We start from the raw sequence: 26184 nt of genomic DNA, 5'->3' as shown, positions 1-26184 counted from the left end.
TGGAGAAGCATCACCATATGGCGCGTACTAAATGAGGCTAGACTTTACAGACTATGGGCTCGGGAAGCCTGGGGCCGCTAGGGAAAGTGGAGTGGACAGTCTGTGCCAAGTCAGCCCTGAGTGTGTACAGGCTACCTGTGCATTATATCTAAGGGAAAGGATGAACACAGAGGTTTGGACGTGGTACGTGTGTCAGGTGGGGTAAAGAAAGTAAATGAGACTCTGAATAAAAAGTCACCTAAAGTTGAAAAGAGGCTGATCTTGAACAAAATGAAAAATGGCAAAATATTCTTCAGGGATAAAATGAAAAGAGCAAGAAATTATATGGGAAACAGGAAATTATACCATCCACATGTTCACAAATTGTGTTCCTCGTTGCCTTAAAATGTCCATTTCATGAACATTATCCGCTTTTAATAAACATGAAAATTCTACACTACTAGACATTCCATGAGGGGGTCACCTAATAACAACTGAACTAATGAAAAGCAAGAAGGCATCTGTCTTTCATTTTCTTCACTTGGAAAGCTGCTCTGTTTGTATTCTTAAACTGTCTGCTATGAATTTAATGGATTACAAATATACTTGGTCGTTAAAAGCCAGTGTTTGGAGTTTCCCTGCACACACATGTGAGGCAGAGCTGCCCAGGGATCTGCGGACAATGTTCCCAGTCAGCACCACAAACACCTTCGCCTACACCTTCCTTCTGACCCACCCTGAGTATACGCTAGGTTTTGTTTTTTTTCCTCAAGATTTGAGTTTATGGAGAATAGTTCGTATAAATAGGGTTAGTTTACTGTGACAGCTAAGTTGTAACTGAAAGTGTGAGAATTAGTTTGTAAGTGTTCAAAGGCAAGGCCAAAGCCTCCCGGTGACCACTGACACGGTCTCCTGTGCAGTGATGGTGAGGGTCCTTCGAGGGGACCAGCCTCTGACGGCAATGCCATGCAGCCTGGGCAGGCGAGAGGGTACAGCCTCTGCTCATGACGCCAGTCATCTGTGAAATGGCATGAAGCCAGGACAAGACTCACTCCTGTGATTCCCACAGAAATTTTAAAATGTCCTTCACAGTATCTTCCTTTGTCAAAAATGTAATTTCCACAATTCCTATTTCAATTTTACCTAGCCTTTCCTCCTAAAGTAAGACCAATGAAATTTTTAATGTATATTCTTGCACTTGACACTGACTGTGGGGCCGTCATTTATCAGCATGACGACAGGTCTTGACACTGCCTTTCGCCTTCAAATACTGGCTTTTCCTTCCAAGTCACAGACTGTATATTTATAATTAAACTTTCTTTGCATGGTTATAATTCAAATACTGACATTTTATTTTACTTTTAAGCAGTTAGTTTCCTAGAGAGACGTTAATTCCCCCATTTCTACTTTGGGTTCCAAAGAAAATTAAAGATAATTTATTTTCTAGGTCTTTGATATCATTGTTTTAGAGAATATTTAAATATAAGACTCCTATATTTGTGGATATTTAAGAAAAAGATGCGAGTTGCAGTTTTAACTGTCAATATACTTGTCAGAAGCTCTGCATATCAACTAATTTCTCAATGCCTCATCCTACACACACACACACACACACACACACACAGTGAGACAGTGAGCGTGAACAGGGGAAGGGGCAGAGGAAGGGAGGAGAGAGGCCCCATGCCCAGCAGCGCAGAGCTCTACGTGGGACTTGATCTCACGACCCTGAGATACTGACCTGAACCGAAACCAAGAGTCCAATGACAAAAGGTCGTGCCCCACAGGAGAACCCCTCAAGGAGCTGAGGTGTTGGGAGAGATTGCCTGAGCACATGATCTGTCAGCAGAAAAGTCTCCCCCTCGTCTAGGACACTTCCCACCCTTATCTGAACCATATGCCATGGACCTGTATCGTTTCGTGGCGTCTGAGAAACTGCTCTTTGCTTCTTTGTTCTTCTTCTCAGGGGCCACAAACTCAAATGTCTGCAAGGCCTAGATGGGATATAAAAATATGGGAAGTAGGTCTCAGGGTTTCTGAGACCCAACTAGAGAGAACAGAGCTTATCACTGGGGGCCACTTCCTAAGCTCCAGTCAACGGCTGCCATTAGGAAATTCTGATTCATTGTAATTAGGGTTTTGTAATTTTCCAGAGAGGTCAGAAATCCAAAAATTTATGTACAGTCTACTGATTTTCAGTTGGAAACAAATTAATTTGTTAAAATTTTGTGGACCAAATAGATACAGTTTGTATCTTTCTTCTTGTGTTGTTGATCTTCCTCAGAAATCCTGATTTTGTTTAATGCTAACTGGGTACATTTCAGCAATCTCCTTGTTTATGGTTTTAACTCTCACCTACATGCAGGTAATTCTAAAACCCATATCTTTATCCCAGATCTTTCAATAGCTACTTGAAGATTCAACTATGTACGGAACTCCTCCATCAGAAATTTCTAACTCAATTAGCTCCCAAATGAACGCATAAAATTGCTCTGGGCCTTTTATTCCACCTGCATTTCATATGCTACTTAACACCTTCCAACCTCTTCTCAGTCATGATTCGGTCACGATCCTGAAGACCCTTCTCCTTCACCGCCTTTAACCACTGGTCTGCTTGTCTTGTGCACAGGAGGCTGAGTGAATGATACACAGTATTGCTTCAGGGATGACTGTGGTTACACTAATCCTCAGATGACATAAACACTTTATATAATGCATTTTAATGCATTGTTTTTATGTTTCTAATTAAAAACAAGATAAGAGTTTTTCCCCGACTTGATTTATAATTTAGACTCCTGAAACACAACGACGTTGATGAACCTTTAAAAAATTCACATAGTTTTTGAGAACACTGTGGGCACTGAATCCAGGCTGAGCCCCAGAGCCGATGGAAGCTCTCTCCCTACACTGATGGAAGGCTGCAAGTGTTTCTCCAGACGGAAAGAGTTTTGAAGCAGTGTTGTAGTCTTTGAAACTGAGTAGAAGTGAAAGAGCACAGGCTGGAGAGTTAGAGGCAAAAATAGAGAGACTCTGGAGATCTTTTGAGAAGAGAAAATGGGACGTCGTTAAAAACTACAGACTGAAGAGAATCCAGAACAGTGAGGGCTGATGAGTGATGAGTGAGCCTTTAATCTGGTTCATTTTACATTCTTGTGTCTACCCTCTTTATCTTCTCAGTTGATGCCGTGTGCCCATGCCCGAGTGACAGTCCAGGCACTCCCCTCTCTGTAATGCCAGTCCCCTGCCCAAACCTTCCCTGTTGTCTGATTCTTGTCCTGAATTTATAAGGGCCCCGCTCCCCTGCCTCCCTTCCCTCGGTCTCCACTCAGATGCAGCAAGAGACTGACCTGTGCCATCCCGCACTCCTGCGGCTTAGCCTGTGCTCCCTCCCTTCAGTCCTCTTTTATGCCTCTCCTCTTCTTCCTCATTCCTTTCATGACAAGAGTAAATCCCACTTAACTAAGGTTTACTGTTTATAAAGTCTGGTCTCTCCCGATCTTCCTTCCTCTGCAATTATGCTATACACAGTGCCTTCTAATGTAACGCCTACTTATTCCCTTGTTTCATATTAAGTTACTTCTGCCTTTCCAGAATATTATCAGCTTTTTACAGTCCAATATCACATCTAATATTTCTTTCCAATAATATGTGCGGAACAATGGAGGAGGCAAGACAGGTGTCAAAAAACATTCAATTAAGGTGACAAGTGGACACTTACAAAGCTGCATATTAAAAGGGCAGAAGGACTTGGTAGCAAACACATACAGATGCCAAAGGAATATAGAACATGGCAGTGATAAGTAGCTGAGCTCTCTGATACAGCAGGGGTGGTGCACGCTCATGGACTTGCTTGTTTTTAAAGATTTTATTTATCTATTTATTTGAGAGAGAGAGTGAGAGAGCATGAGCAAGGGGAGGGGCAGAGGGAGAGACAAAATCCCAAGCAGACTCCCCACTGAGTGCACAGCCAGATGGAGGGCTTGATCCCACAATCCTAAGATCATGACCTGAGCTGAAATCAAGAGTCAGATGCTTAAACCAACTGAGCCAACCAGGCGCACGAACAGACTCATAGGTTTTGCGTATACCTGGAATAGACAAAGAGTTGGTTTTATTCTTTCCATATAAATTCCGGCATCTAAGTAAATCGATCTAATCAAATAAGTCTGGATAACAGAGCTCTTTTCTTTAGTCTGTTATCTTGGCCCTGTAAGAGTTGTTCGAACTACCCTTCTGATCCATGAGGAGAGAAAAGAAGAAATGCCTTCCGAAGTACATTATATGCAGGCAGGGCTCCAGTGTAATGACAGCATTTGTCACACTGCACTGAGATTTTCGGTGGTCATCACTGGACTTCATGCTACTTAGAAGCAAAGAGGCCTCTGTCCCCGGAGGGGAATACTGCTTGGCCCACTAGACACACAAAAATTGCCTTTGAAACTGAGCAGAAGTGAGAGGACGTTAGTGGATGTAGGTGCAAAGAAGGAGGTTAGGGGTAGAAAGCAGAATGCACTGCTGTTGCTTGGATCAGAATTTTCAGGGAGAGCTGGGCTGGCCCTGTCCACGGGCAACATCCTGGCTTGGTCAGTGGTCCAGTGAAGCACTCCTTGGGAGACACGTGAACTCAGAAGGGGGAGCAGAGCCACTTGTACTTGTCCATTCTCACTTGGAGACTCTCATTCCGGGACTCAGCCTCTACCTCCTGAACACAATGTGTTTTAATGAGCAATAATCCTTACAATCCTTGACCAGTCACCTATTCGTATGGAAAAGTCCATAAAGAACTGTTTTTCATTTTTTATAGTCCCCACAGTTATTAACACAGAGTCTGCCATAATTCCTTATATGGATCTCAAAATACTGAATTAAAATGCTAATATCAAACCATCAATTAAAAATCCCTCCATTCTCCTAATATAACATTGTATGTTAACTACACTGTAATTAAAATTTAAAAAAATAAGAGTACATTTATCTTGATGAGCTTTGAGTAATACATAGGATTGTTGAATCACTATATTGCACACTTGAAGCTAAGATAACTTTTGCATTAATTACACTGAAATTAAAAATGTTAAAAATCAAAATAAAGAAAATTGCTCCAGGGCTGCCTGGGTGGCTCAGTTGGTTAAGTATCCGCCTTCAGCTCAGACTGTGATCCTGGGGTCCTGGGATCAAGCCCAGCGCTGGGCTCCCTGCTCAGAGGGCAGCCTGCTTCTCCCTTTCCCTCTGCTCTTCCTCTCACTTCCACTCATGCTCTCTCTCTCTCAAATAAATAAAATCTTAAAAAAAAAAAAAAAAAGAACGAAAGAAAGAAAGAAAATCTGGGTAAAGAATGAGTCATTGTTCCCAGGCTAATGGTTCAGTCTTATTAAATGGCTAATCAAGTATTTACTGAATTAACCACGCGCAAATTCATAAAAAGAAATGAAAAGCAGCATACAAAAATGTTTAAAAAGACTTATTTTGGGGGAGCTCCTGGGTGTCCCAGTTGGTTAAGCATCTGCTCAGGTCATGATCCCAGGACCCCGGGGTCAGGCTGCCTCCTCCGCATGGAGTCTTCTTCTCCCTCTGCTCCCCCCCTTCATGTTCTCTCTCTCTCTTTCTCTCTCTCTCTCAAGTAAATATATAAAATCTTTCAAAAAACCCCTCCATCCTCATATCCATATATTCAGTGGGTGTCACTATAGTGCTTCTACGTGCCAGGCATTGTGCCGTAAGCCAAGCACTAGGGATTCGTTCACAAATACAGTGGCGTCTCAGGACTCAGGACGTCACACTCCAGAGGGAGCATGATTATATAACACAGCAAGGTAAGCTCAGGATGCCAGGGGGTCACAGCTAAGTGGAGCTAAACGAGCCTAAGGTAGTCGGAAAGGACTGACCTGAGAAAGTGACCAGCTATCCGAGAGTCATCCGCTCACACATGTAGCTACTGTCCTCTCCATGGAATTGAGCTTAATATATGAGATCAGACTTGTAAGTTTCATATTTCAATTGGTAATGAAACATGTTCGTAGTGACCAATTGTTCCCCTGACTCTTTCAAATTGTGCTATGGTAGGTAAATATAATAACTTAATACTTTTAATTAATTGAAGCTGATGTTTTCATTTAAAAATAATCAAAGGGTGTAAGCAAAGAGATCAAACACAGCAACTGCTAAGTGGACATGATATTCTGAAAAGGCCTGTATTGGCTAAAATGTCTACAGATCTCCCTGGATTGTCTGTCCCTTTGGACAGAGCAAGGCAAACTCAATACTTGATGGAAAGACCACTACATTTTCTTCTATTTAGATATTATTAACCAGAGAACCATAAATGTATACTTTTTGTAAACATATAGAAAACTAAATTAAAAATAATAATTCTGTATATTAACACCAAAGAAAAATAATCACTAACTGCGCTTTGGCATTGTGTCCTTCAAGGTCTTCTGTATGTGGTGGTTCTCCTGAGATTGTAACCATGGTCCCCATTCTATTGTACAAATGGCCACATACTGAAAGTCTCCAAATCATGTTGTTCAGTACTTATACCCTCTTCTGCCTCACAGACAGCACACTGGTTTCAGTCCAATGACTTAACAGACTCTTACTAACACTAAGTGAAAATTTTCCCTTTGAAATAAAACAAACCATAAAGTGTAACAGAGGTGAAGACAATGCTGTTTTGAAAATTAAAAAAAAAAAATTAGCAACACTTGCCTCTGAATAAAATATCCACACTTGGGTTTCTAATCTGTGATTTTATCACTTCTATAAAATGAGGTTTATTTGCACAGTCACTTATGTTTTCATGACATATACTCATTATCAGATTTTGTGACAAGAAGCATCAAATGCTAAGAGCGTGTGTTTATTATATATGCATACAGCAGATTCTAATGTATATGCTGTACGTATATATAACAAGACGGAAAGTCATTTACAAAGTTGTTCTGTTATGAAGAATACACACACTGTATCCTTATTTTTGCTGTATTTTGTTTTCAAAAAAGAAATAGATTCATAGGTAGTATTGGGCAAAAATATGTACCTGAAAGTTTATTATTTCTTACTTTGAAGGTAATGAAAAACAACATTGCGTTACAAAGTATACACGCTACTGTGTCACCCTATTTTCCCTTTGTTAAGCTCTGTGTGTGTCTGTACCTGTACATGTTGTCCGTATGCACACACGTGGTGGCACTTGTACTAATTGTTACTCTAGTCTTCAAATTGTTCAACTCACTTTTTAATTTTTTTATTTTAATTTTTAATTTTTTAGGTTTATGTATTTACTTTGGGGGGGAGGGGGCAGGGAGAGAGGGAGAGGGAGAATCTCAAGCAGACTCTCTGCTGAGCACAGAGCCTGACTCAGGACTGGATCCCACGGCCCCCTTCCCCCCCCCAAGATCATGACCTGAACTGAAACCAATCCTAATGGACTGAACTGCCCAGGCGCCTCTCAACTCACTTTTTTAAAACCAGTTGTTGCTACTCTGCATTATGTGACTGGGCGGCAAGTCACAATGTGAGTAGAGACGGTTATTTGGGCCAACTAAACTAAATAAACCTCTACCAAGAGCGGTAACAAAAGAAGTGCAATAACAAGGGGGATAGTCTGAAATTCAGTGTAGAGTGGGATATGCATGGTCCTGTCAGCAGCTACACTGATCTCTCAGGAAATTTTAATCACCTTTATACATATCATAAATGATGTTTGTTCATTCTTTTTCTTCCCAGAAACACCAGCTCTTTTCCAACCTGCCTATTGTCAAAAGACTTGGTCTGCAGTCTGAAAATACATGGTTGAGATGATAAGTTGAGTATTTTTTGCTGGAAGTAAGAGTTCTCGATGGAAAATAGTGAGCAAAATTACATACAATAATGGGTTCTATGAACAGCAACTCAAGTAGCAATACAGCATTTCCTGTCTAGGAAATGGTTTCTTAGTGTGTTGGGTGTGGGAAAGGAACTGCATTTCGCTATATACATGAATGATTAACAGTGCTGCTAGAATTCTTTCTAAAACATAAATATAATTATGCCATAAACTGCTTAAAATGGTTCTTGCTGTCTTCTTGCCCAGAATAAAAACCACAGTCTTCATCCTAGCTCACCAGGCAGTCTGAAGTCTCCTCCCTGCTTCTGCACAGCCATCTGCACCTCCCCTCAATCTCCCACTCTACTGACCCCCTCACCCCCAGCTCTGCCCCCACGTTCCTGCCTCATTACTACTCCCCAGAGATGCCCATACACATTTACACCTTTTCCTATGATGCTCTTTTGTCTGCCTGAAATACTTCGGTCTCTCTTTACAGTATGGTAAAATCTCATGCATCTTTCAAGACCCAAGTGGATTATCGCATAATTTCTGAATCTTCCTGCAACACCTTCTGTGGTGGGGAGGATGAAAGGAAAGAGGAAGGGAATAGGGAAGGGGTTCGTACAAAAACAGTGATTTCCCATATCATTCCTTGACTAGAACTTCCAAATATCTGCACAGAGCCTGGAGGTACACTCCTCCAGGACAAACACGGTACCTACCTTACCATGGCTATCAGCCAGGACTGGTAGATCTAGGCTCCTCTAAACAACTGATTATTTCAAAAAATCACTCAGCTAGTTCCATCAATTCCATAAATAAGTCATTATTGGAGGTTGAGGACATCTTTTTTTACATCTAACTAGAATACTTTTTTTTTTCCCCCTACTATGACGCTGGGTCTTGTGTAAGAAAACAAAATAACATAAACAAACAAACAAACAAAAAAACAGAGAGACTTTCTACGTACATAGAAAAAAATTCTTGAACTCAGAACTGTTGGCTCAAGTCAGACAGAGGCCTGTCGTAATTGACATTCTGCCTTAAACAGTCTGCCTAGACTTCAATTAATTTAATTTCTCAACTAAATATTACTAAATAATGCTTTAAGGAGCATTTTTCATGACTAGAGATTTTCCTATATTCATGAATTCAAAATATTCACAACTTTTATTTTTATTTATTTATTTATTTATTTATCATTATTGTTTAGAGAGAGACAGAGAGGACACAGTAGGGAGAGGCAGACAGAAAAGGAGAGAGAGAATCTTAAGTAGGCCCCAGCTCAGTACAGAGTCCAACACAGGGCTTGATCTCCTGACCCTGAGATCATGACCTGAGCTGAAATCAAGAGTCTTAACCAACTAAGCCACCACGGTGCCCCTGATTCACAATTTTTAAAGTTTTTTGATAAACTGTGATAAATAGATTTTCAAATTATACCAATTTAAAAGGCCTCAGACACCCTGAATGACTTAAAACTCTCTTCATCTTTTTTTTCTTAATAATATCTTTTTATTATGTTAGTCACCATACAGTACATCCCTAGTTTCTCTTCATCTTTACCACCAAAATTAGCTAATTTATTATGTAAAACTGTACAGCTCACTTTAATTTGGCTTTCTTTGATTAGATATATTTTATATTTTGTTTACTCAATTTATTTATTCCAATGTGAATTATCTGTCATATAGTTCTCATCAGTTCTTTTCAATGTGAATGAAAGACGTGTTTATCTTTGTGTCTACACGTATCTACCATGCCTTATCCAACATGACTGTACGAGGTATTTCCCTAATATTTGTGTTTGTTTTAATGTGTATTTGTTCTAATGTTTAAAAAATTACAAATGAGGGGCGCCTGGGTGGCACAGCGGTTAAGCGTCTGCCTTCGGCTCAGGCGTGATCCCAGCGTATGGGATCGAGCCCCACATCAGGCTCCTCCGCTGGGAGCCTGCTTCTTCCTCTCCCACTCCCCCTGCTTGTGTGTCTTCTCTCGTTGGCTGTCTCTATCTCTGTCGAATAAATAAATAAAATCTTAAAAAAAAAATTGCAAATGAAGTGAAATGACAATCTTCATGGACAAAGTGGATAAATTTGATCAAATGAATTATTTTAAGAGCATTCACTTTTCATTGACCACACAAAGCAGAAGGTACTGGTTCATGACCTGGCACCATCCTACATCTATCTGGTATCACAGTCTGCTCTTAATTTTAATCATCATTATGGATACAGAATTTTAGTTTACAGCAAACTGAATTAAGATTCAAGATGGTCTTGATGTTTCCAAACAAGTTAAAATTTAAGAGTATATTTGTAAAATCTTTCATTTAGAAGTTTTATTTTTTTTAAAGATTTATTTATTTGAGAGAAAGAGAGAGAGAGAGCGCTTGAGGAGGGAGAGGCAGAGGGAGAGAAACTCAAGCAGATGCCTCGCTATGCATGGAGCCCGACTCCGGGTTCCATCTCAGGACCCTGAGATCATGAACTGAGCAGAAACCAAGAGATGCTTAACCAACTGAACCATCCAGGCACCCCTAATTTAGAATTTTTAAAAATGCATTATGGAGAGGCTGGTTTATAGCAATTCATGTGAAAAAAAGGAAAAAACAGAGTGTTAAGTTTTAACTGACTGTGAACTTAACATGAATAGACTAGCTAATGTTGTAACTGACTAAAACCCAAAGAATTTGGGGCTATACTTTATATGAAGAATGTCTAAATAACTAGAATTAATATTCTCTCTGAGCTCATGTCAGATCATGACCATGAATGCCAAAAATGTAGAGTTTAGTTCTGGACAGATCATAACAGGAGAATGGGGTTAATTCAGGCCAATATATTTTAATGAAATTATGATAAATCCAGAGGCTATTCAGAATGCCAGAGCTTAGATGTTAAAGGTCTTAGAAATCAAGTTATATAAGGAAATGATATTTAGCTTGGAAAAGTGTGAAGGGGACGTGTGATAAGTTTTTCAAAAATGTGAAGGGTTTGAGTCACACAGCAAAGCTAGACTTGTGTCGTGTTATTCAATTCTGGCTAAGAATCAGTTGTCGTAAATATGCAAACAAGAAATAAGCTCCTGGGACCTCTGGGTGGCTCAGCCGGTGAAGCATCTGCTTTCTGCTCAGGTCATGATCTCAGGGTCCTGGGATCGAGTGCCGCATTGGGCTCCCTGCTCAGTGGTAATTATGCTTCTCCCTCTCCCTCTGCCCTTTCCCCCTGACCGTGCTCTCACTCTCTCTGTCTCTCTCAAATGAATAAATAAAAAATCTTAAAAAAAAAAAAAAAAAAGAAGAAGAAAGAAGCTCCTCCCTCTCTTGTTTCCTTCCTATCACAACCCATCAGTAAACAATTATAGAGTAGGGAACAGAAATGTTCCAGGCACTGTGACAGGCCCCCAGAGCAGAGGCATAATAAGTTATCATCCTTGATCTCAAGGAACCTACAGTCTACTGGAGTCAACAGATCATCTATCCACCTACTTAGCTACCTACCCACCTGGTATAAATCATTTTCCAAAGCATACACAAAATACAGAAAGTACTAAACAGGAAATGTGAGTATTCAGGGAGCCTGGGTGGCTCAGTCATTAAGCATCTGCCTTCGGCTCAGGGCATGATCCCAGAGTCCTGGGTTCGAGCCCCACATCAGGCTCCTCCACTGGGAGCCTGCTTCTTCCTCTCCCACACCCGCTGCCTGTGTTTCCTCTTTTGCTGGCTGTCTCTCTCTCTATCAAATAAATAAATAAAATCTTAAAAAAAAAAAAAAAGGAAATGTGAGTATTCAAGCAAAAGCTGACCAACATCTGCACTGAATGGGACATTGACTAGATTTTTAAATTAATGGCCCCTATGTCTTTATGCTCCTCTCCTAAAATGATGTGTATAGTCTTACAAGGTATATTTACCCAAAACATGTTTATGCCATATTTAATATATGCCTATCATATATTATTTATATCATATATATGATTTCAGAAAAATCAAGGATATAAAAACAAATCAAAACGTTTAAAATGCGGAGTAATGTAACTGAACAGTAAAAATGAAACTGAGCTCCCTAGTTATCAGAGGAAAAAGACAAACATTTCGATGTATAAATTTTCCATTAAGAAAGGAAGAAGAAAAAGAATCTCTTAATTTAAATCTCTGGAGCAGAGAAGTGGTAAAATGCCCTTCAGTCTTGCCTGGCAAAGACTGTGTATGTAGTTGAAAATTCAATAATTTAACCAAGGGTATATTTCCAAAGAGGGAGGGCTGCAGGGTTCCAGCAACAAGCAAATTGTGAAATTTACTGCTGAAGGTACAATGGAGACAATCAAAAACTGGCAGGAGCAACATTATACAGTTGACTCCAGCCTCCTGTTTTCACAAGTTTTCTGGTTTCATGAACCTGGAGAAGTGGAAAGAAGCAGTGTCTGAACAGATGGGATTCTCCCGAGTACGCTTACTAGTCCACCTGGCATCCCAAATGGGTTTTATTCTGCTTTGAAAGTGGATTGTATCGGCATTTCCCAGGTACTCTGTCAGCAGAAACGACATGGCATAAGAACCTAGAAGTTCTCTTCTACCAGATTCGCATTTATCCAAGTGCTATCTGGCCAGCACCATGTATGCTAATTTGCATGAACAGTCCCACTTTCTTCCTCACAGGACTGTTTCCCTCTTACTTACGCCGTCCCATACTTGAATCTAATGGAAACAAACAGGGAAAACACGTGCCTAGGATAAGGAAAATATGTAACATTTAATTTTGGATCTTTTACCTCATTGCCTGCATATCCTCTCCTTGATTTTCTCTAAAGTAACACATAAGATAGTCTTAGCTATCCTAAGGATTCCCCAAACATGAGCAAAGGGAATATTCATCACATACTGCTCATTCATTTATTCAAAGACATTTATTGACTTACTTTGTGCCAGGCATTGGGAAGGTTATCAGGATGTATCACTGAAGGCAGATGAAGCCCTTGGTTTTAGGATGTAGGGATGCAGGGAATGTAGATGACAAATAAGTAAACAAGTGGAAATACTGATTATAGATTGTGATAAAAGCAAAGATGATCATAAGGTTGGTAATGCAACACAGAGTAGCTAAAATTTGGGAAGGAAAGGGTTTACTCTAAAGAGGCTGGTCAGGAAGGCTTCTCTGAAGTGGTGATTTTGACTTGAGTCCTGAAGGTTCAGAAAAAGCCAGTGAAGCAAATAACCGGATTGGAGGATTCTGAAAAAAAAAAAAGAAAAAAAAAAAAAAAGAAAGAAAGAAACAACAAGTACAAGACATAGAGAAAAGAAAGGGTTAAAGCATGTTAGAGAACCAAAAAGAAGACGGAGGGGACTCTGGTGGTGGACAAGGCAAAGAGGTGAGTGAGAGGCAGATCACGCAGGAGCGTGGGAGAGTCCCGATTTTCTTCTAAGAGAATAAACACCTTGGGAAGGCTCCAAGTAAGGAAGAGATGGTCTCTGAGTCTTAAGTTCCGAGGAGCCACACTGGCTCCAGGATGTCAAGTGGATGGAGAGAAGGCGAGTCGGAGCAGGAGGATAATTCTGAAACCACCAGAAAAGGACCACTGACTAGAGTAAAATGCTGGGACAGAAACAGAGGACGTGAAAATACTTGTAACACATGGCGGTGATGTCCTTTGGTCAGATGGTGAGTGACAAACAGGAAAAAAAATACGTAGAAAGTAAGAGGAGCAAGAAAGCAGATGACAAAAATATAAGAACTAGTGGTCTGACCACTAGGGACTGACAGGAAAGGTAGGTGAGGACAACAAATGGGAGAACTTGGAAAGAGAGAAAATGCAGACCTCCTGTCCAAGCTCAAATTCGGTCCAGGAAGAGCAAAAGATTTGAGCCAATGTATCCACGCAAAGCAGCTGTCAAAGAATAACTCGTTCAAATAAACAGTACCGAAAAAAAAAATAAATAGAAGTTCCTAACAGACATAAGAAAATAAATCCCCAAAGAGTTAGTGTTATGACTATAATGTCTAAAATCAAAAAGGTACTAGAAAAAATGTGGGATAATATATTTATACTTTTAAGGTTAGGAATACCTTTGTAAGTATAGTCAAAAACCTAGAAGCCATAAAGAAAATAACTCACGGATCTGACTACATAAAAATTTAACATGTCTGTATGATAAAAGGCATTGTAATGGGGCTGGAAGCCAAAGGCACAATAGGAAAATAATCTGTAAGGCAGACAACAAAGGGTTAACTTTTACCGTGCATAAAGCACTTCCACAAATGAAGAAGAAAATGCTGGCAAAGGAGGAGAACACAAAAGAAGGACACAGATCCTATAAATATAAGAAAATATTCTCAGGCTCACTATTAATAAGAATTATGCAAATTAAAGGAGCAATTAGATGTCATTTCCACCCATCAAGACAAGTGAAGATTCAAGGGACATAATGGCTTAGTGTCGGCGGGTCACAGAAAAACAATTATTCTCACATTTTGGTGGTTGTAAATTTAAGTAACATTTTGTTTTTGAGGAGAAGAAATTGACAGTATCTATTAAAAACAAAAACCCACATTATTTGATAGAGTAAATTTCATTACCAGGAATTAGTCCCACAGGAATGTTCACACAGGTACACAAATAGTTTTTCTGCTATTCTGTTTGTCATATCAAAAATGTGGAAACAACATAAATGTTGATCCAGACGGTACTAAGTACGTTTATCACAGTAACTGCACGGTGACATATCATGTAGCAGTGAAAGAAAATGAGACAGCTCTTATGCACTGATTTGTTACGGTATGTGAGATAAACCGTTAATAAGATGTAAGCATAGAGTGATCATTCGTATTTATTTTTAGATCTATATTAGCATCATATGTTTTTGATACTCTTTTGTCTCCCTACTGGGGTCTGCACTGTTATTACCTCTAAGTGGTAGGATTACAAAATACTTTGGCTTTTTAAGATTTTTGAATTATTTGAAATTTTTACAAGCACATGTTCGTGAAAAAAAGACAAAAACAGGAAAAATGGGAAGAACACAAGGGCATAATATATTTGAAGTTACTGGTGAAAAACTGCTTATTTTAGAAGAAGCATATAAGCAACAAAAGTAAGACAACGCTACCTCCAGCCGATTGTGTACTTTCTCCTGCATCTGGAGAAATACAGTCGTTTATTCAAGGAAAGTACTCAATCTCACATTTTCTTTTTTTACCATTTATTTCTAAGATAACTTTTTATTTGTGATTCTAGTAGTTTTATTAAGTCAGAGACAAGTGATGGCTCTATGAAGATGGAGCAACTGTGACTGGGGCGATGTTCCTTAGGAAAACAGTCAACACTGTGTTTCTTTGGAACCCAAAAACATGTCAAAGAAAACCTGAAAGAAAATGCCTCAGAGCTAAGCCAATCTTATAGTGAAGCACTTGGGAAAATATGTTTTGAACAGGTTATTCTGAAATCAAACACTACTCCTATAAAAAGAAGTAAAATACGTAGGTTGGCCAACTGATGAAGGAACTGACACTGTTTGCATAACACTTAAAAGAGTCATTTAATCATTTTTACACCTGGTGGTATTCACGACGCGGCTTCGGCAGTAGAAAGTAATGGGGGTGCCATCAATTAGGATGAGAATTCTCTCATTTCTGTGCTGCACTGCAAACTGCACAGAAGAATCCACACCATCCAATGTGAAACGCAATACATATCCGCGGGGGTGAATCACAGTTGTTAAAGTAGAGAGGTGGCTTTGAGAAAAACATCTTTCTATTCAAATGAAGAGCTGCCTGGCTGCTGTCACACTGAGTGATGGGTATCTCGCGGATACTGTGCGTGCAAGCTGCTACGGTATGAATGGCAGGTAAAACTGACTTTAATATCTGATGGCCTGGGTACTTTACGGTTAGGCAAATCCTCATAACTACAAATCTTCTGTTTCTCCACATATAAAATGATGATGATAATAGTAACACCTGCTTTTCAGAGTTGTGTTAGACTTCCTGTAACTCCCAGGAGACTGGGGCACACAGACAGCCCCCTCCTGGAGTCACTACTATCACCAGAGGAGCAATGAGCCTCCAAGACCAGGAAGTTGGCAGCAAAGCCAACTATTAAAGAGACAATGAAGACTGAGGAGTAACAATTGGATTTGCAAATTTGTAAGTCACTGATGACCTTCAAGAACAGTGTTCCAGGAGTGGGGATAGTGAGGGAAAAGATAAATCATGATAAAAATAGAAGGAGCTGATGTGAAATGTGTGGAAGTCGGATAGTAAGAGAAGTTATAAAAATAATAGGAGGACAGTCTAAGAGGCAGAGGACCAAGCCAAGCACTTTTCCAGCCAGGACACACTGATTATTTTCTACGTCAAGAGACAAAGCTAATGGAGATGGATTTTATGGAAAGATTCCTGGTTCCAAGGACAAAATCCAACCGGCTTCTAAAATGATGAAAGTAGGGAATGAAGTACTGTTTGTTTGTTTCTAATTTATGTGTAGCTCTTTTCAGGCTGTGGTCCTGGGCCTTTTTTCGTGACTGGGATTCACTGAGAAGTTGTCCAAAAGTTTAGACTGTCTCTTTGTAAACACACACACACACACACACACACACACACACACTGTTTAACAACACAAAATTTTGCTTTTAATTAAGAGAATTTATCAACCTCTTTAATCCAACCATCCATGAACAAATTCTCTCTGAATCGTCCACAAATCCTAGATACAGTTATCCTCTCTTAGGACTTGGAACTACTTCTGAAAAATACAATTTAGACTTGTGTATATAAATTTAAATTAGCAATGAGAGGTCAATGAGAGTCAATTTCAATGAGAGGTCAAAAATATTCCTGTGAAATATCTACAGAGGTGTTCAACACATAAACTGCTTTCTCAAAATATAAACAGAAAATATAACTCTTCCAAAATTAAGATCAACTCAAAAATAAATGCTCCATATGACACAAAAAATGTTAACACAACTAAATTTAATTGAATTCTAACTGCATTGTGCATATTTTCCAAACACTTTTCTAATATTCATAAAATTCACGTGTGGTACATGTTATTTTCCTATGTTATCAGATTTAGAAACTGAGCGTTAAGTATCTTACCCACTATCAGATTGAAAATTCAGGTCCATCTGGTTCAAAGTCCAGAGAAGAGTCTTTCTCCACCTCTAAGTAAAACATAAAAATATTCTAGGCCACTATATACAAAAGAGTATCATCAATAGAATCTACATGGGGTTAATAAAAGCTGCGTGTCTTAAAAATCTGGTCAAAATGCAAAAGAACACTCTAAAGAGAAGAAAAGCCTGATGTTAAAGATCAATTATCCTTGCAATTCATTATTTAAATTCTGCAGGCTTTGACAAGGTTTTCCACTATTTACTTGAAATGCTCCTCACCTCTTGACTCCTGTGAAATTACTCTTGTCTCATTTTCCTCTGAATTTCCTGACCCATCGTCCTTGTCTCCTCTCTCTCCCTGCTCCTCTAAGTACAGGTACTTCCTAGGATGTTGTCCTCAGCATCTCCTCACTGTTCTTGCTTTCTTGGGTGGTCTCAACACCTCCATGGCTTCAGGCACCACCAAATGCTTGCCTTCGTTGCACAATGAGCTCAGCAGCTGCAAACACACCTGCCCCGCTGTCTACAGCAGAGCTCCATCTGGGCATCTCTTCAACCCTCAAAATCCGTATTTCCGCTAATCTCACCTCCCACATTCAGAGCTGCTTCTCCTCCTGGAGGTCCTGTCAGTGGTACCAATACCAAGTCATTTGCCCAGGCCAGAAATCAGAGAACTCATCTTGAATTCTTAGCACACTTCCTTTCTCCTCACCCACAAAAACATCCAACCCACCGCTAAGTTCTGTTTTTTTTTTTTTTTTTTTTTAAGATTCTATTTATTTATTTGCCAGAGAGAGAGAGAGAGCACAAGCAGGGGAAGCAGCAGAAGCAGAGGGAGAAGCAGACTCCCTGCTGAGCAGGGAGCTCAATGTGGGACTTGATCCCAGGACCCTGAGATCATGACCTGAGCCGAAGGCAGACGCTTCACCGACTGAGCCCCCCAGCTGTCCCCACCTAGGTGTACTAAGTTCTGTCAACAATTCTGTATTCTTGGATCTGTACGCTTTTCTCTCCTCAGGGCATCTACTTTTCTTTAAGTGTGTATCATCCTAAACTGTATGACTTCAAGACTCCACTGACTTGCCTTTTCTTCCATGTCATCCCCTTCCAATTTGTTCTCCTTTCAGCAACCAGCCTATTCTTCGTAAAATATAAACCTGATTATGTCATTGTTGTAAGTCCCCTTTTTATTCAGAAGAGTCCCCTTACAGCAACTACAAGATCCTCTGTGGATCGGCAGACCTTCCCCCCGGCACACCTCTCCTTCCCCTCGCACTCGATGCTACAGCCAGACCAAACCCTCTTCAGGGGCTCAAATACACCTGGCTCTCCCACACCTTAGGGCCGTGTCCCGTGTGGCTCCCCAGCCAGGCATGCTTCCCTTCCTTCCTCTTTTTCAAATGACTCAACTAGAGCCTTAACACCCAGATCCACCTCACCTGGGATGCCAGGCCACATCTGGCGCTACTCCTGTGTTCATCTCTGTCCTAGCACTCTGCTTCTTTGTCAGGGTCCTTTGTCTCACTGCCACTTAGTAAACCAACTCATCTGTCTTTCCACTGGGCAATCAGCTCCTTGAGGGCAGCAACTATCCCTACATGTTCTCGTACCCTCGTTTCTAACACAGGGTCATTTTTAAATGCAGTTGCCCTTGATAAATAGGTTTAATGAATAAATGGTTACATTCATTACCTAATCTAGTGAATGGATGGAAAAATTCATTACATAATATGACTTCAGCCTTTGCTATATCACTCACTGTCATATGATTAATGAATAAGTTGCCCAGAAATGTCTTGCCCTATTTTCTTCAAAACACTGCAAGTAAATTAGGAAAAAAGATAAATGGTAATTTTTTCTTCTTCCTTAAGTAGCCTCAGTTTGGGTGTATTTTTCACACCCAATGGACTCCTCATAAAACAACTTAGGATAGTGGTTAGAAGACCAGAGGTCAAACCCTGGCTTGCAGCTTAGCAGCTACCTGGTCTCTGGCAGGTCAAGTGACTCCTTTGAGCTGAAGCCGGCTTAACTACCAAATACAGATGGTCTTTTCAGAGTCTCCTTCTCAGACCAGTTTGAGGTCGAATAAAATCATGTATATGAAAGCAGTGTAAAAACTAGGTGTCATCATAAAATGTAAGGTGTGTTGTATTTATTCTTCATTTTAAATTTCCAAACAATAATAAAATTATGTAAATAAGATCTCTAAGTATTTTTTAATGCCACAAAGTAAAAATCTCCCTCTTTGGGAAATAAACAATACTTGGAATAATATGGTTGAAAACAAGGTTTAAGGAATTTTTCTAATAGTTTTATGAAAGCTTAATCCTGTGAAAATGTTGAAATACAGCAATGGAAATTACGAACCATCCTATCACTTAAGATAGGGTCAAACTATAGGAATATGATTCATCTTCGTCAATAATCTCAAGATGGAAAATTAAGAGGGAGAGAGAAAGATCATCAAAGAATTATTTCAAATCAACAGAGATTTTTGCTAACAACTCAAAATAAAGAAACCTAAGGACAATCAGGTAGGGTCGTATCATTCATTTCCGTAAGAAATAATCCAAAGTCAAACAGTATTTAATTCTTATATTCTTCTAACAACTCTGCAGGTCAAACTATCAGAAATTTATTTCTAGCATGTTTAAGATTATTATAGCAGCCCAACGTAAACTCTTAGAATGTCTTTTCAGGGCTAAGAGACAGTATCATTTAACACCCTTAAATTCAATGAATTTTTATTAAGTACCTACTGTATAAGTGGAAATGCCTACAGAGCCTACTGGATATAGTGGCCCATTTTCAATATATTTAGATTAACTAAACATGTATATCTTACAGACCAGCCTACTTTTACAAGTAGCACTCATCTTGGATATTTAGAATTGACAAAGAAACCGGCCACAAACAGAACTATTATTTAACTCTAAAAAGAACACCTTTTTCACCATCATGAGGGTATAATACATGTTCTATTTGGGATTGTTACAACTTTCCAATCCACCATTTTTTAAACCGCTAAATAGACAGGCTTAAGACAGAAAAAAGAGAGTAAGATTAAGACATCATTAAAAAAAAAAAAAGTATTAACCGAATGGTCCTTCCTATGCAAGTTAAAAAAGTTGAAAATATGTCATAAGGTTCTTTTATTATTTCACCAAAGTTATAATACAGTACTTGATCTGTTTTATTATGCATTTCCTATTGCCCGTCTGAAATTTAAGAGTCATTTCAGAAACTGAATATTTGTGGATTACGTTGCAAAGGTACTGTCTTACCGAAGGAAGGATTTCTGATGCAACTGGACTAAACTAATAATTGTAATGATGCAAATATTTTTATCTTTGAAAACATTTGGTGACAGACTACTTTAGTATTTTGGTTATTATTTATGGTCAAATTTAATATACAACATCATCCAAAACAGAATATCTCCATTCATTAACTACTGAAAATATAAGAAAACAGCATGTTTTCAGATTGCCTCAAATGTTTTGCAAAGGACATATCCAATTTAAATAGCATGTGTGTTTGTAAGGATAGCTAATTTGGTCAATTGTATGGCCTTTTATTAAAGAGCACTGCCATATTGAATTTATTTATAAAATATCCATTTTGCTATACCCCATCCTTTGGATGAACCACAACAAAGGAAGGTATACTTTTAATTACATTTTGAAATTTGAACACATAGGCTATTTATTACACCTAACTTTTTACCATTATTTTAATAGATCATAATTTTATATTATCTGTATTTCTTATAATTTCAATTTTATATTGAGCCAAGTGTGACTTTCCAATAATGTGAACAGTTTAAAAGGAAAGCAGTATTAATAGTACACAAATATCATTAAAGATAAGACAAAACATAAGCTGAAATTATTTTTCCTCTCTCAGGAAGTTGGGATTTATACCGAAAGTGGTAAGTTCGAGTAAATCAGGTCTAGACTTACATCATATGCAAACTGTATACACAGAACGTTTAGATTGCCCAAAGTATTCTTAGAGTGCTAAATTGATTCTGAGGCAAAAGCAGCAGCAGGAAACTACATCTGTCCAACAGATGACCAGTGCTCGTCATTCTTCAATCTGCTTTCTGTCTTGTGAGCGTACACAGCCTGCCTCATGGCCCTTATTCCCAGACAGACTGGATCCTGCACTCTGACTGGGACCCACTGCAGGTCAGTCACAGTTACAATAAACCTAGCCAGTCATAGCTTATGTCTTTATATTTCATCTAACGTGAAAAATTTAAAAATCCAGTCTGTATCACCCTGAGGAATAAGTTCCATGTTAATTTTCCAGAATACTATTTTTATTCTTTTGTACCCAAAGGCAGAGAGCTTGATAGATGAGTTTGCCTCATACTTAGTGCTTACATTTCACCTTTAATGGGACTGGAAAATCACACATGTATACGCTCCCAGTCAGTCCACTCAACAAACACCAATTCCCTGACCCACGCTCTCGGACAGTTCATTTTTTTCCCCCAATTCTGCTCAGAATTGTCTTAAGGATTTTTGGCATACTCATTTGTCAAAAACAAAACAAAACAAAAGTCCTTTTCTTCACTAGAAAACATTTTTCCTCATTTACAATTTATGTTTCTTTAAAAAATATTTTAAATGTATACAAAGTCAATTACTTGTGATTATGGAAAAATATGATATTGCGAACACTGTATTAATGCTTGGGTTCAAAATCAGTAGTCTCAAAGTTTACCTAGTTTCAACTTCCTCAATCCTAACGTGTTAAAGAATAACATATTATCTACATTTTGTACCTTCTACTTTTTCATTCTGTGTGCAGCTTCCTGTCAATTTCCCATGTGTACAGGTACTTTACCACTAACACTTTATATAATATTTTCATCACATAAATAAAATAATGTTCATTAACATTATCCTGAAGGAGATTAATAAATGATATGGAGGAAGAAAAGATCAGTGCTTTATAGTTTCTATAGCTGGGTCACAATATAAACTTTAGAATACCTAAGAATTTAATTTGTAAACACGAGATAACATAAAACTAATATATCTGCCACTTTCAAGAAAGCCTTTCAAAATTTAGTAATAAAAATTAATATTTAAATAGTAGTTTACTGTTGACAAAGTACCATCACATATATTTGGATCATGAGTTATTTTTAAACTTAGTAATGTTTTGTTGATAAAATCTCAGGAGAGACATGAAAAAACTACTTAAAAAATAAATATATTCAGGTACTAAGCAGAGTACTCTGCATCTAGAACCACTTGCAATATTGACATCCCTTTCAAAACTTGAAACACAAAACTAATAGCTGATAAAATCTGCAAAAATAACTATCCACAAAGGTAGCTCTAATTCATGTATGTTTCTGCTTAAAAGTAACTCCCTTCTGCTACAATGTAGATTTTATCATTAAATACAACAAATGATTTTTCCTAATTAAATAGTGCTCATAGTAACTACAGAATTCCCGCAAAGTACTACAATTGTGGTAGTTTACAAAATGTCAAATGCTTGGACCATCTTATGAAACCAAATTCTAAAATAAAGTAAAGTTGGATGCCAAAAATTTAGGGAAAGCGATCATGCTGTTAGATGACTTACTGGCAAATAAACATGAATTAAAATAATTAAATCAATGGAGCAGATTTCCTCCAAATATTTTAAAACTCCTTGTTTTCAATATCACTTACTTGCTCAGTATACTTTCTTGTACTGACAGGACTTTTAAAATTAAAATAGACTCTACTTGATATCATAAAAATGCAATTCAAATTAAACATTTTATTACTGCTATGCAAAATTTTATATAGAAACTATTCCTATATATCTTACATACTCTATGGCCATTATCTTAACACAAAAATTTTTGAACAGTAGTAAATTAGCATGTAAAGCTGAGGAGATATTTGAAACACGTATTTCAAGAGTGAAAATGCTACGTGAATGCTATTTGACTGATTACATTTTAGAGAGTTTCAAATTAATCTACCATTGATTATATTTTTTTACAGGAAGTTATCAGTATTTTGGTGAGGGAGCACGGCTCCGCTGCCTCATCACAGCATAGGTGAGGTCACCCATTCAGTTTCTGCGTGGGGGATGACAGATCAAGCTGGGCTGGTTCGTGAATTCAGGTGGATTGTGGACTAATGCGATTTGGCACCAAGGTAAGGATTCATGGAGTTCTATCCACAGGATATATGCATTACGTGATAGTAAGAGACATTTACAACCCAGAATATAAGAGCAGGGCAGCCTCAAGTGACATCACCAGATCATCTGCAGCGTCAACCAACCGTCTAGAATATATATCCTCCACACCAGCGCTCCCCTCTGCCTCACTCCCAGCAAGGCTCCCTGCACCTTCCCCAGTGTAGGAGAGCAAGTCTCCTCCTTAAAACCAAGACATATGCTTCCTCAAGTGAAAAGCAAATATGAAGAAACAAAGGAACAGAATAAAAAACTAGACAGAGTACAATTTGCACTAACTTGACATTCAGGTAACAGGAATACCACTGAAATGTTGCAGGAGAAATCAACCTGAATGATCCAGCCAAGAAATGAAAATAAATAAATAAATAAATAAGTAAATAAATAAATAAATAAGGAAGGAAGGAAGGAAGGAAGAAGAGAAGGGAGAAAGACCAGCTGAATATTCCCGACACTAAATCTTGATTGTTTTTTTTTAAACTCTGACTTGCTCTGGAACCAGTCAACTGTGGGAATCTTGCATTTCTTTTAAAAACCATTTTTGAAATAATATAATAAAGGGAGGAGGGGAACTCTATTGTTTTATTTTAATTCTCTTCTAATTTATCCACAACTTATGTTTTACTTACAAGCATTTGTCACAGCAAAACTGTTGGCTGTCTCAATGTTGTCCACATGAGGTACCAAATTAAACGGAGCTTCCGACGCATTGGGGCTGGTGTTATGAAGAAAAATTGCTAATCGAAAAGCCGTGTATTCCTGATCTGTGTTTCGGATGAAGAGACCACCTATTAAAAACAGCAGGAAAAGCACATTCAGTGTTTCCTCTTGGAAATGCAATACCCACCCCCAAGCACTGTCAAATCCACTGCCATTCAGCAACACACACAATTAGGAAGCTCTCCCTGCCACATCTTGAGACTGCCCTTTGTCCCTAAGGTGCATGTTTAGTATTTTAGTCTTTAGGACAGCTCAGCGCTTCCCTGTCCCAATTTGTCATGATCACAATGACCTCTGAGACCATTGAGCGTGTTTTCCTCCCTCTCTTGCCCTCTCCATGATTTCCCAGCACACTGCTACATCAGCCAAGCTTGGGGCATTTCTAAGAGACATGCAGATGAACAGAAGAGAGGGTTTGCATTAAAATGCAGAAATAAAGGGATGTGGTGACACGCAGGGAAGAGGGGAATCGGAAAGGAGACATGAACTTTGTTTTCCTGCAGCTCCTGGCCTCAGCCTAATTAGCCCCGTTTTGTGCACAGTCCGCGAGAAACGATGCAGTGTTGAGGCTGGGCTGAGCTGGAAGAAATTCAATAGCTGCGTCCCATAAAAAGACAGGAGAGGAGAACAGCAAGGGAAACCAGGGATGGGTAGGGTCGCTGGCAGTGGAGTCCAACGGGAGGAATGCGGGCAAAAGACTCAAGAGGAAAACAAAATAAAAGGAGAGAAGGTTTTCGGGAAAGTGATCTAACTTTGGAATCGGTTAACCGGCAGCGAGCAAAGGCAGGGGGGTGTGGGTGGAAACGCTTTTTGCCCAGTGTCTTTCTGGAATGGTCAGAAAGCCGAGGAGTCCAGCATGGTTAGAAGTCTGTTTAAAATACAGAATAATAATTTTAAAGACCTCAACAAACTCGACATCTCTTCATGCTCTAGAGAAAGGAATGAGAGGAAATAGCACATTCAGTGTAATCAAACCTCACGGAGGTTTTTTTCCAACTTATTCCAACCCTACTTAAGTCGACTTGAACCAAAGGTGGCAGTGGGAACATGGGCAAGGAGGGACGGGTGGGCAGGGTGTGCATGCTTCAACTGAACCAGCACCAAAGAGGCAGTCATTGCACAGGGGCGAGGAGGAGGGAGAGGCAGAGGGGAAGGGAGCCGCCGAAGGTCTCCCCGAATTGCTCACTGGCAACTCATTTAACTCACTTTAGGATACCTGCCACAGACATCCACATGCACACCCCACCGGGCTGAGCTTACCTATCTGCACGCTGCTCGGAAAGGCTCCCATGGCGAGTCCCCAAAATCCAGAAAACAACAAGACAATCTGTCTGCAAATAATCCTCATCTTCTTTTCTCCTCTCCCTGGCGCGCGCTCTCTTTCTCTCACACTCTTCCTAAGGCTATTCAGAGAGGCATTGACGACGATGGCGCTAAAATTAAAAACCAAAAAAAAAAAAAAAAAAAAAAAGAAAGAAAGAAAAGAAAAGGAAAAAAAGAAAAAAGGAAAGGAGAGAGGTGTGAGTGGTTGGTTATGACTGCTCCCCTTCAGCAATCCATCGCGAGCTGCCAGATTTTTCCCGCAGTCTCCATAGCCCTGAGAGCGGTTTCCTGTCCGGCTGCAAATGTTGCACATGCAGAAGATGGTGGTGGCGCGTCTAGTGGCTGCTCGCGGGGACGAGACATGCGCCCTGTCCTCGCCTCCCTCGCGCCCGGCCCGCCGCTCGCCTTCGCGCACACACACCAACACTGCGCCGCGGCCGCCGCACGCGCGCCCGGCCCGCACGCCCGCACCCGCGCACCCCTCCCCGAGCGCAGCGCTGCCTCGGCGCGCCCCTCGCCCCCCGCTCGCCTGGCTGTACCCCGCCGGCGCTCCCCGCGCGCCCCGCTCTCCCCACGCTCTGCCGCCGGGCTGGAGCCGGGCTTTCCCTGCTCACCACTCGCCCACTCCCTCCTCTCTTCTTCCCCGGCTCGCGGAGGGACCTACTCTGGGGATGGGCACCCCTGCGCCCCTCTCTCCGCTTCTGCAGGCGCCTCCGCTTCTCCGCTGCACTTGGCAGGAAATTGGCCCCGCAGGCGGGGTGTACAAGACCGGATCAGGGGCTCAGGGAGTTAGTGGCTCCCCAGGCCCCCGGCCCCCTGCCGCATTCTTGCAGGCTCACGGGGAGGACCGGCTGCCTCCCTCCCCGACAGCCTTCGCCCTTCTCCCAGCCTCGCCCTCTTCTGCCACTGGGCTGCGCGCGGGGGACTCCGGTCCTCGCTGCAGCAAAGATTTCTCACCAGCAAACGGCCCGGGAATCTGGAGAGCCTGAGACAGGAATGGATGAGGTGAAGGGGCCCAGGGAGGGAG

At 40.1% G+C, this 26184-nt stretch overlaps 1 protein-coding gene across 2 annotated transcripts in view; it reads right to left on the bottom strand.

Moving 5' to 3' along the window:
* GRIA4 (glutamate ionotropic receptor AMPA type subunit 4) overlaps nt 1-25261 on the bottom strand; it is a 359257-nt gene extending 333996 nt beyond the window's left edge. For both annotated transcript variants that reach the window (XM_057316828.1, XM_057316827.1), the window contains exons 1-2: nt 25095-25261; nt 23744-23902 (exon numbers count right to left, since the gene is read on the bottom strand). In XM_057316828.1, the coding sequence (XP_057172811.1) occupies nt 23744-23902; nt 25095-25182 (247 nt within the window). In that variant the 5' untranslated portion in view covers nt 25183-25261. The remainder of the gene's footprint in view (nt 1-23743; nt 23903-25094) is intronic.
* Nucleotides 25262-26184: the final 923 nt, after the last annotated feature.

Source organism: Ursus arctos, unplaced genomic scaffold (genome assembly GCF_023065955.2).
Source record: "Ursus arctos isolate Adak ecotype North America unplaced genomic scaffold, UrsArc2.0 scaffold_22, whole genome shotgun sequence".
Classification (NCBI taxonomy): domain Eukaryota; kingdom Metazoa; phylum Chordata; class Mammalia; order Carnivora; family Ursidae; genus Ursus; species Ursus arctos.
The sequence above is the reverse complement of the archived record's forward strand: the minus strand, read 5'-3'. Positions and strand labels throughout refer to the sequence as shown.